The sequence below is a fragment of the Puntigrus tetrazona genome, unplaced genomic scaffold (assembly GCF_018831695.1).
Source record: "Puntigrus tetrazona isolate hp1 unplaced genomic scaffold, ASM1883169v1 S000000175, whole genome shotgun sequence".
In the NCBI taxonomy this organism is placed as follows: Eukaryota; Metazoa; Chordata; class Actinopteri; order Cypriniformes; family Cyprinidae; genus Puntigrus; species Puntigrus tetrazona.
The window spans coordinates 270,344-282,500 of NW_025047846.1; the positions used below are offsets into that span (position 1 = coordinate 270,344).

A 12,157-nucleotide genomic window follows, 5' to 3' on the forward strand; every position below is an offset into this window, starting at 1 on the left:
AACTGAAAGCAAATAATCGCATCACGTGCGGAGTCTAAAAGCAGCAAAGGCATCTGACAACATCGCTTATTTGTGTGACACTGATTGAATTGCAGGACTGTTTCTTTAAGACAACCCGGAAGAAGGCGGACGTGATGTGCGTCAAATGCGCGCGCTCTTTGAGGAAGAGACGCAGCGTCAGAAACAGATAACAGTGTAAACAACAGAAAAAAGTCATGGGGAGGTAAAGTATGAAAGCTTTTGTTACAAGATGTAAATTTCTTCTCGCTCAGTAAGGTTATCTCATTCCCAACTTAATGGTGTGTTATTGGTATCGAGTTTGTGTGACTGAGGTAACTTTAGCCTGCTAAAAATCATAAACCGGCGTCTGAAAGTGTTTGAAAACCATTTCTAACTTCTGCTTAATAGTGCGTTTGAATGTCTGGATCACTTTGGCTCATTTAATTTCATCTTACTAAGACATTAGTAGCTGCTTTACTCTTATAAAAATCTAATTGATTTGCATTTAAGCATCAGAATTTCGTCATATAAGTATCAGCATCTGCAGAAAACTCATCTTTATGTCTCTCTTAATAAACTGACCCTACATATCCTCACTATATCAGACTACATGAGACATAGAAGAATGATGCATCAAATGTAAAAGTTTTCTAAAATATAAAAGCTCTATTTGGAGAACTTTAATATTTTTTATTGAAGTTGTAATCAGCTGCTCTGACGCTTAATTCTTATCGTTTATTTATGTTTTATTTATAATGTCTTTTATTTGCTTAATTTAAAAACCTTTTTGGTTGCTTTTTTTTTTTTTTTTTTTTTTTAACAGTGAACCAAGATTTTCAAGTTTGGACGCCGAACCTAATGAACCTGACGCCAAACGGACTCCGCTTTGTGAGTTCATCAGTAACTGGCGTTGCGTGCGAAATAAATCTGTAAACGTGTTCCCTGATTTCCTTAAAGATTCAGGTTTCTTTTCATTTTCAGAAACGTAAGTTCAAGGCGATGGCGGCGGAGCCAAGCGTCAAAATGCTGGCGTTTAAAGGACAAGTGCTTGTTTTCCAGAGCGAGAGTTTCGTCTCGAAAGCCCGAGATCACCGCAGGGGCTCGCAGGTTTCTTTCCACAGTCTGTCCTTCGACCGAGACTCGCAGAGCTTCTCCGTTAGAGACCGAGCCTCGTCTCCGATTCACAAGGACTCTTCAGCAGCAGACGTCGTTCACTGTTGCTCCGCTCTGGACGTTCAGCAGCGGCAAAAAGTGCCTTGTGTTTTGCTGAGACTGTGCAAGAAGAGGACGTCTGCTTTTAAATACGCGCTTTACTCCGTAGGCGCCTCCTCAGAGGCCAAGCTCCATGCCGAGTTTGCGTTGCCGTACGAGATGAGAGATAATATTTCGATATCGCTCGGCCCCACGGTGATTTGGAGTCACGAAAGCTCTGTTTTTTATGCGTCCTCGCAAACCGGCGGAGTGAAAGAGGTTCCCATGACGGTCAACTTTATCGGCGAACTCCCTCTCCGTCAAAGAAAACTAGTGCTCCGAGGAGCCCAGAGTGATCCCGGGGATGAGCGAACAGCGAGAAACGTGCTGTATTTCGTAGAGGACGGAAGAAGCGTGAGTTCGGCGTGCCTTGTGCCCGATGCCTACAGCCCGGTGATCCGGTGCATGACGGTTCTGTGGGCCGAAGAAGTCGACGGCGGTTTGAGATCGGCCGTCCTGGCGGCCACGAGCACCAAGCAGCTGGTCGGCCTCGAGAACGGACTTCCCCGGGACGTGTGCGCTCTTCCTTACGAGCGTCCGCTGAGTGTTCGGGCGATGCGCACTCTGAGAAACGACTGTCTCGCTGTCGTAACCTTCGCCGACGGAAACGTCTGCGCTGTGCGGAAAGACACTTTCCAGGTGCGTGTTTAGCTGAAGAGTTTGCTGAAAGGTTTGGAGAAATGCGTCTCGGGAATGGATGCGAATGGGTGCCGTCAGAATGAGAGTCTGATAAAAGCGTCACAATAAGATCGGTGAACATCTGCAGAAGACAGAACACCACTGCTTCAGGCCAAAATAATAATTCAATAATTATCACATACGACAGTATGGACAGAAAGCCTGTTAACCTTACTGTGATATTTATGTCTTATTTTACGTTTTTGTTAACAGGTGAGGATCCTCCTTTGTTTCAATGGATTTTGATCCTTTCAGCTCTTCTAGAACCTTTGGTCTTCAGTTGACTCGCGTGAAAAGATTTTTCATGAAGGCTTTTATTTTCTTCAAGATGAACATTAAAAAACTATTTGTTATGTAGTTTTTCTTTTTACACTTTCAACCTGGATCAAACCGCCGCATGAAAAGTAGTTAAATTACAAGCAAAGCCTAATTTAATATGTGTTTCACTGATGCTTGAGACGGAAAAACCATGCTTTAAATGAAAGATCAGGATGTGTTTAACTTATTTTGTCTCCTCTGGGAAGCAAGTATCTTCCCTAACCTTGGTACTAAATGAAGAAATGTGCTTTTTAGGCAAAACAAACTAAAAAATGTACACGCTTCCATTCTGATCAAAAGTTTTCACGCCCGGCTCTTTATATACTTTCATTTAATATTATTATATATATATATATATATATTTTTTTCCTTCTTGAGCATCAGTGAGTGTTTAAACCTTCTGTAGTAGAGAGAGATATATACATATTACATTATAAGTCCATGATCCATAATAACGCTTCCTCAAAACCCATATCCTGTTGTGTCTTGCATTAAAAACCAGTCTCACATTTGCTTGGAGCTGTTTTGTTAATGCTTGATCTGTACAGATTACGGACCAGAACACTTTGCATCAGAGGAGGAGTTACTGCAAACTCAGATTTAACTAAAAACATCTGAACGCTGGATTAGTTTCATTTTTTTTTTTTTTTTTTTTCTTCTCCAGATGTTAACTGACGGACTGGATTTCTGTGGGTTTCTCATCAGAACCTCATTCTGACGGCACCCATTCGCATTTCTACAGATCTGATGAATAAATGAACTCCTCTTAATCTTGAATTTTCATGCTCGTAATGTCGCGGTGTGCTAAAAATAAGATATTGTGCTTAAAGATTTCGTGATCTGGATGTGTTCCTGAAGGCTTTTGGCAGATGATGCATTTGGTGTATGCTTTCATCCTAATCATCTTTCATTGCGTCTCATGTTTCACGAGCTTGTGCGTTAGCCTCTAATTGAAGGTTGATCTGTTATCATCATAAAGCAGGGATTATAACTGTCTTTTAAATGGAGATGATTTCTAGGCTGGTGTTTGTTGCGGTTCTCAACCTTTTTGACTCCCCATCGTTTGAGACGGTGCATTTCTGCTGTAAGGCTATAATGACAAAGCTGCTCATTTTCAATTATTTGACAGATATTAGGATGCTATTGACAGAAATTAGGATTAGCGATATATTTAAAATAATTAAGGCAAGACTCTACAAAAAATTCAGTTCGTTCAAACTAGTCGAAATACACATTTAAGTACTTAGTGTCTTGCCTTTTAAATAAAAAATCGTTTTAATTGTTTGTGATTATTTTAAATTAATTATAGGATACACTTCCTGTAACATTTAAAATGTTAAAATGTAAAAAAAAAAAAAAATCTCCTCCCAAACTGGACAAATTGAAGAAAATTCATATAATTAAGACGTTTTTTTATTATTTTTTATTTTTTAATAAATCTTTTTTATTCCCTCTGATATTTTTTAGGTTTTACAAAACATTGTGTTGTAAAATTGAAGACATAAATAATTGTGTGGACACAACACCAGCTTATTATATCTTTTACCTGATTTTTTTGCTCGTTTTATTTCGTTTTAAACCATCCCCTTTGGCAGCGTGCTGAGGCTCTGTTGGGTCCCGGGCCCCTGGTCTCTAAAGCGTCATAAAACCCATTTGTTGACCTCGACTGCATCTTCAGTTTGCTGGGACGCTTCTTTAAGAGGTTTTGACGTGTTTAATAAGCGATAAACAGAAAGGAGACACGGATGTTTACTGTATCAGTAAGTTTTTTTTTTTTCCACTCACTTCACTTAAAAAAAGCTCACTCCTTTACTGATGGACGATACTAAAAGCTGTTTGCGGGACTTGCATTTAAAGGTTACCGTTCGCACCAAAAAAATATCAAAGCAGCGGAAAATGTCAGATTATTTATTATCCGTTATGATGCATGGCTGCGTGTTTATTGAAGCAAAGTCCTGTAAGACGAGTGTTTTCAGTCACTGGAGTAAAATTTAGGTCTGTTGAAGATACAGTACTTTTGTTTAAAAGTGCATAATAAGCTTGTTTTTAAGTGTATATAGTCAGAATACGACAGAAAGCCTGTTAACTTCACTGTGATATTTATGTCTTATTTGACGTTTTTGTTAACAGGTGAGGATCCTCCTTTGTTTTAACAGATTTTGATCCTTTCAGCTCTTCTAGAACCTTTTTTCTTCAGTTGACTCTTTTAATAAAAGGCTTTTATTTATTTATTTTCTTCAAGATGGACATTAAAAAACTATTTGTAATGTAGTTTTTCTTTTACACTTTCAACCTGGATCAAACCGCCGCATGAAAAGTAGTTAAATTACAAGCAAAGCCTAATTTAATATGTGTTTCACTGATGCTTGAGACGGAAAAACCATGCTTTAAATGAAAGATCAGGGCGAGGTTAACTTATTTTGTCTCCTCTGGGAAGCAAGTATCTTCCCTAACCTTGGTACTAAATGAAGAAATGTGCTTTTTAGGCAAAACAAACTAAAAAATGTACACGCTCCATTCTGATCAAAAGTTTTCACGCCCGACTCTTTATATATATTTTTCCTTTCTTGAGCATCAGTGAGTGTTTGAACCTTCTGTAGTAGTTGCATATAACTCCCTCAGTGAGAAAAGATTGATCTCAAAATCACACTATTATTGTTGGAACGGGTTCAAACACACACAAGATACTAAAAAAAGGGATGTTTCTAAATAACAGCATGCTCTTCAGGACAAATAAGAGACTCAGCAACTGTCACTAAACCAAAAAACTAAAACAAAAACAAAAAAAAACTGTAGGTAATTCAGGGAGGAACACCGTATTGAGAATCAAGGGGGTGAAAACTTTTGAACTTTTTTTTTTTTTTTTTTTTTCCATCTTGGGCAATATGTAAACATCTTTCCTGTGAAATATCTCATTCAGGTCACTATTAAAAGAATTAAAAGCTTAATGATTTACCAAGTTTTTGGTCAATCATTGACCATTGGCCGATTCTGAAAATGAGGGGCGTAACCTCTGACCTCGGCGGTGTTATATGTGTATAGCTGAAAGCGTTTCTTCTGTGTTTCAGGTGGCGGGGAGCTGGACAGGAGTGCGTCTGCTGCTCGTGGATGACTTCGTGGGATGCGGGACGGATCAGATGCTCTTAGTGTTTGAGAGCTCATCAGCAGAGACGCTCGGCAGCTTTCTACTCACTGATCTGTGTGCCGTCACTTACTCTGTGCGTCAACATCTTCATCTCTCAGTGCTTCTCGGATGCTTTTGCTCCGGGAGCAAGCGGCGTCTATACACTATTGCACACTCACTTTCATCGTTGCACGTTTTATTTGACATAAAATAGTTGCCCGTAAAAGGACGCAGATAAAAACAATAACTTAAGTGTATTTTTATGCATTTGTTTGTCTGCATTGAAGGCGGTTTCTCTCTGCTGTACGGACAGATGTGCACCACAGCTCTCGAGAAGCACTGATCTGTTTCTAATGCGTCTGATTGAGTTAGCTGTGTGTTAACGCTCTCGGTCCTCTGTAGCGCGGCCGATCAGACGGTCTGGAGCCCGACTCTTCAGACGCGGCGCAGGAGAATCACCTTCTTACGGCTCAAGCCTTAGAGTCCAGACTGCAGGTAATTAACAGAAGATCCCGCTCGTCTCTCCGCAGACTTATAATCACTTTCCTTGCTTGGAAAATAGAGAGATTATGGGATTTACCAGGAGCTGCAGTGCCCGTTTCAGTAATGCATTTAAGAGTAAGAGTGTTTCCTATGCGTGATATTTCAAGTCTTCTGAAGTCATACGGTGCTTTTGCGTATTTGCTGTGTCCAGTTTTGACAATGCAAGAAGCATCAAACCTGACGCATCAACAGTTTTTAAATCTGCATTTGATCGGCTTCAACAAATGGAAAACAGTCACGGTCTTAATTTACATATTTAGCTTGTTTAAATGCATTTTATAATGCTTGTGTTTTATTTTCTGTGGCTTTGGAGTGCAAAAGTGTCATTAAAAATTGTTTATTATTATATAAAAAATGCATTTCAGCTATTAGCTGGCAGTTGTCGTGCGCTGTAAAAACAATTCTGTAAAATTTTCGGTAAAAAATGGTAAAAAATCTGTCGTAAAAATATGGTTAAAAACACTTTAGGTTTTACGTTTTTAACTTAATTTTACAGTTAAATACCATAAAGTGATATGATGTTAATATACCGTTTAAATTACTTAAATCTGTTTGGAAATACGCTGATAGCCACCAAAAGCAGGTGATAATGAGAAAATGACGTGATGAACCAAAGCCCATCACGAGCAGCTTTTAAATATGAACATATGTAGAAAGTGCTCAGTGTCATTCACACAAACACATTAAACTGAAATATGCAATAAACATTCATTTAATAACACCTTAATAAACATATTAAAACCGATGAGAAAAAGTGTTTTTCAATGAAAAAAACATCAACGTTGACAACTTGAAATACATTGCAGGGAATTCTGGGAATGTCATTTTACTCTAATTTACACTAATTTTACGTTAATTTATTAATTTAAAATAAGGTTTTTACTGTAGCATTTTCAGTGTTTTTTTCTATTAAAATCACAGCCATTTTTTAGTGTGTGGCCCACATCTTTTAAATAAGGACTCTGATTTTTCCTCCATTGTACCTTTTTCTAAGAGCTCTCATGTATATCACGCACGCTTGTCTGTTTTTGGTTTATGTGTTTAGAGCGGCCTGAGCGTCCTTGAAGACCTTCAGAGAGACGTGGAGGTCAAAGACAGACTCCTACAGCAGGCATTAGTGGCTTTAACTGATCTGGTGTCAGGCAGAGAACGCGTCTTCTCCTCTCCACAGCAGGTAAAAGTGCTTGAGGCTCAATGAGTGAGCGCTCTTTAAACGCTTTCAACGTGTCTGTGAATGTGGCAGGAGGGGCTCGTTTCTCTGTGGGACGATGATGATGATGATGATGGTGGTGCTGGAGATGAAGAGGATGATGGGATGCAGACTGATTGTGCTGAAGCTCCCCTGAAGGTGCAGAGAATTTGGCAAAGAGTCATCGGACAGAGTTTGATCGTCGGCGTGGGTCTGACATCAACAGATAACACGTACGTGACATTTACTTCTCAAATAATCACTGAAGCAACAAACTTGGAGAAATATTGAAGTGCTGCTACAGTTTTATCAATAGTTTGAATTCGTTTTTATTTTTATATTATTTTATTTTTTATAGGCTTTTTTAAAATGTTTTTATTAGTCTTTGTTTACATTTAAATTTAAAAATGATTTCGTTTATTCAGATATATTGTGTTTGAAAGCACTTTCTTTTTCCGTTTCAGTTGTAGTTATTTTGTTACGTCAAGTGGAAACTAAATAAAAATAAAAAGTGCTTAACACAAATCTCAGTTGATTGCTTGATTATATATTCGCAGAATGTAAAGTAAATTTTCTATTCTAATCAGCTAAACGTGACTGTAAGGTAAGACGTTTTAGTATTATAAACAGAAACATCATGATTTCGTTTTTATTTGAAATACAATAAATATAAAAAAATTCTATATATCTATAAAATTCTATAAATCAATATAAATTATAATTAATAAATATAAAAATATATATATGTGTATATATATATATATATATATATATATATATATATATATATATATATATATATATATATATATATATATATATATATATATATATATATATTTTTTTATATATTTATAGATTTAGATATATATTTACTGTATATATAACTTCATATAACTATATATAATTTTTAAAAAAAGGAAAATACAATAAAATGGTAAGAGCTATACAAATAAAATAAAGACTAAAGTAAAAGTATAACAATAAATAGTCATAAATCAATATGTACTTACAGAAATGTTTTAAAAAACATTTTATATAAAGTACCATGCGATAAGGACACAGAAGACTTCACTGATTCATTCCTCAAAATATCTGATTAACCTAAATTAAGTTTCTTGCCCTTTTTTTGCTGTTGAAGTGTAAAGATGAAGTTTCGTTTGAGAAGTGTGATCTGTGCAGCTCTCAGGACATTGATGTGTTTGTTTGAGCTCTACAGACTTCATGATAATAGAGGATGGGAGCAAATCTTGAAGCTGAATCTCATTACTCTACGGTTATCAGATATATTCACACTCAGGCTGCTCTGGGTAATAGAGACGGTAACCATAGAAACCAGAGCGCCGTGAAAAACCGGTCTGTTTTTAGAAATACAGCTGCGTTTGTTCCTCGTCTGACCTGAAGGAGACCAGCTCATCATGGAGCTCTGCTGGACTAAATCATCTCCGTCTCGTTGCTCTCATACTCGCAAGACTCGAGATGACGTAATAATATAACCTGTTGCTTATACTTCGTTTTAAGAAACTGAATTCGAGTAGATATGCTTGATTCATTTTCGTGAATCGGTTCAAAATGTCCATTTCTAAGAACTGGTTGAAATGAATCTGCTTTAATCGTTTGCAGGATCGCTCAGAAATATTCACTGTGTGGGATTTTTCATATTTTAAAATGTTTTAGTATATCTGTTTAAATTTAGCTGTTTATGACTATGCACTATATATATATATATATATATATATATATACATATAAAATTTTTATTATTATTAATTAGATTATTTATTGAGAAATGTGAAAGCATGTCTTATTTTATACTATTATTTTTACTGTGTTTCAAATCTTTTATTAAACAATTATCTACTAAATGAAAACAAAAGTGTGTGTGTGTGTCTCTGTGTGTGTGTGTGTGTGTGTGTGTGTGTGTGTGTAGGAAAATACACACAGGTACATTTTAGTTGGTTACCCAAATTAATATTTTAAAAAAAAATTTTTTGTATAATGTTTCTTTTTTCACGTCTGTGTTATTTTAGAATTGAATTAATATTCCATTACAGCTTTGCTAATTTAAAAACATTTAGATTTTCTGTCTTTTATTTTAATTGTGTGCGTTGTCATTTTATTAAGTTATTAACTTGTAGCTATTTTATTGCATGAATTCAAACTAAATGAAAATGAGAAAATCTTCAACAAGCTGAATTTTTATTTTTTTACTTTTTTGATTTTATTGCAACAATGAGCTTTAATACGGTTTAAAAAGTTCTATTTTTTGTCTTTTGTGACTGTCCTGTAGGTCTGTAATGAACATTAGCGCTTCGATTGTGTTGGATTCTCATCAAAGCGGAGTGACTCCGGTTCTGAACACCAAGACGGTGGTCCTGCCGTATCCTGACGCTCTCGGCCCGTCGCCGGTGAAGATCAGACGCACCGATTCCTCTGCTGTCAGTGACCGATCTGATCTGGCGCTCGTGGCCGTGACTGACGTGGCTCCTTTATTAACCTCGGGCTGCGTCAAATGTCCCATCATGCTCCACTACAGCTCCAAACGATCGCCCGGGTCTCCTGCGGGGGATTGCGCTCGGGTTTCTCAACACTGCGGGCGAATCTCGCTGGATCTGAACGATATTTCCACGGGGAAGTTACATCCACGGCTGTTACAGGAGCACAGACTCAACACGGGTAAGAAAGCAGCCTCAAGAGGGGTAAGAGTGCACCGATATATCGGCCGATAATCACTTCTGGCTGATTAATTAAACACAATCAGTTATCAAAGATGCAATAATGCTTTAAAATAAGGTGTTTTTTGTTAATATTTAATTCACAATGCATTGTGTTGATGTACATGAACGAACACTAAATTTACGCCTTATTTTCTCTTTGTTAATAAAAATAGTTTTTTGTTTGTTCATGTTTACAGTGATTTTAATCTTGCATTAGTAAATGCTGAAATTTATATTAACTTAGAATTTTATATATATATATATATATATATATTTATATATATTTTATATATTTATATATATATATATATATATATATATATATATATATATATATATATATATATATATATATATTTTATATATATATATATATATAAATTTTTATATATATATATATATATATATATTTTATATATATATATATATAAATATTTATATATATATATTTATAAATTTTATATATTTTATTTTATGAAAATTTGAATAAAAAATTATTTTAATAAAATTTTAATTAAAAATAAATGCTGTTCATGTGTTCACGTGAACTAATGCTAACTAATTTTCGTAAAGTCTTACCAACTTATCCGTTTAAATTTGTGTTCGGGCTGTTTTTAGTATGCATATGCTGTCATTAGATGTTAAAAATAAAGAGAAAATAAAAGTTTATTGTATCATAGTTTCATATCAGGAAAGTAATGCGGTTGTGTAGCCTAGTTAGCCATAGAAGCAGTACCTTACACTAGGAGCTTGCTTACTTTTAATTATACAGGTATGTTTATTTATGTTTGACTGAATCACTAATCGATGTGCAGGCGAGTTGTATGCAAACATTTCAGTTTGATTATTGTTTTTAAAAATAAAAATAAACGGTTGAATGTAGTGACTATCGGTTTAAGTATCGGTGTTGTTATCGGTTCCGGTTTCCTCGGTAGTTTGCGGTCTCAGTGGTGTCCTCTGATGTTTTTGCGTCCAGACGAGGCCAGAGAGGATCTTCTGAGCCTGCAGGCGCTGCTGGACGTCCGGTGTTTCCGTGTGGAGTGTCTGGATCACACGCTGGTGGATGTTCAGGGCTGGCTGCGGGAGTCGCTGAGGTTCGAGCGGCTGGAGATCGACCCGTGCTTCACCGCAGACCCGTCGGGCGTCCGGCTCTTCCGCTGGGAGAAGAAATCACCGTTTCAGGGCGTCTTGAGCGTCTACTGCAGGTGAAAACATGGACTGTCTGTGTGTTTTATGTCACTTTCTGCTCACACACCATGTTCACTGAAACGTCTTAACACTATGTGGACAAAAGTATTAAGACGTTCCTTCATATGAACAGGTTTGTCTACTTAAAATAATTAATACATTTTTTTAAATAAATAAATAAATTTGTTAAATATTGAATTTATAGAATATAATTTTTTAACTATATATATATATATATATATATATATATATATATATATATATATATATATATATATAATTTATAAATTATTTATTTAATTTAAAAAAACTCAAAATATAATTCTACATTTAATATAAATATATATTTATAAATAATGTGTGTGTGTATGTAGAAATTTTAAGTTCTAATTTATGTAAAAAAAAGTTTTAAATGCAACTATTGAAATGCAATCCAGAACAAAATGCAATTTATAAAAAATGTATAGAATTTGTGAATTAAAAAAATGGTTTTCCTATGTGATAAAAGGCCCTTTTAATATATTTGAAAAAGAAGATATTCATAAAAAATAAGGAATACAGAAAGCATTTAAACTGAAAAAAATTGGTACTTGATTATATAATATGCCTTTTTTTCCTGTGGTCGCTTAACTGGTATAGAGGAAAAAATAGCATATTTTTTAAAAAGAATACATAATAACAAAATGGACTTCATTCATTTCAACTAAAAGTTGAAAGATTTGTCCTGAAATGACGTGAACTTGAGAACCCATAAGTCTTTTAGAAACGGTTGCTGTTGGATGAATGTGATCGGCTGTGTTCTGCTGCAGAGATGAGCTGAGTTTGCTGCACTTCCTGCACTCGCTGTGTGACTTCCTGCCAGTGTCACATGACCTGCAGCCGCTGGCGATGCCGAGGATCTGCTCTGGAGCTCTGGCTCGTACTCTTCAGACGGAGATCCAGACCGTGACTCAAGAGGCGTCTTCGGCGCTGCGCTCTGACGAGGGAGCAATTAGAGAAGAGGCGGAGTCACAGACACTCAGGGAGGTGTGGCTTAAAGAGCGAGGGCGGTGCAACCAGAGGCTCCGCCCCCTGCTGGAGGAGACGCGTTACAGCAGACTGATCGAGCGCATGATTGACACGCAGCTGGACGCCGACGAAGCTGCTCTGA

At 36.3% G+C, this 12,157-nt stretch overlaps 1 protein-coding gene across 1 annotated transcript in view; it reads left to right on the forward strand.

The window, feature by feature from the left end:
* Positions 1-125: 125 nt before the first annotated feature.
* Positions 126-12,157, forward strand: part of fancb (FA complementation group B) — a 13,205-nt gene continuing 1,173 nt past the window's right edge. The window contains exons 1-10 of the mRNA XM_043230560.1: positions 126-223; positions 824-888; positions 982-1,890; positions 5,316-5,465; positions 5,774-5,866; positions 6,960-7,088; positions 7,158-7,336; positions 9,393-9,778; positions 10,796-11,024; positions 11,817-12,157. The exon at positions 11,817-12,157 is cut by the window's right edge and continues 20 nt beyond it. Coding sequence (XP_043086495.1) covers positions 859-888; positions 982-1,890; positions 5,316-5,465; positions 5,774-5,866; positions 6,960-7,088; positions 7,158-7,336; positions 9,393-9,778; positions 10,796-11,024; positions 11,817-12,157 — 2,446 coding nt within the window. The 5' untranslated portion in view covers positions 126-223; positions 824-858. The remainder of the gene's footprint in view (positions 224-823; positions 889-981; positions 1,891-5,315; positions 5,466-5,773; positions 5,867-6,959; positions 7,089-7,157; positions 7,337-9,392; positions 9,779-10,795; positions 11,025-11,816) is intronic.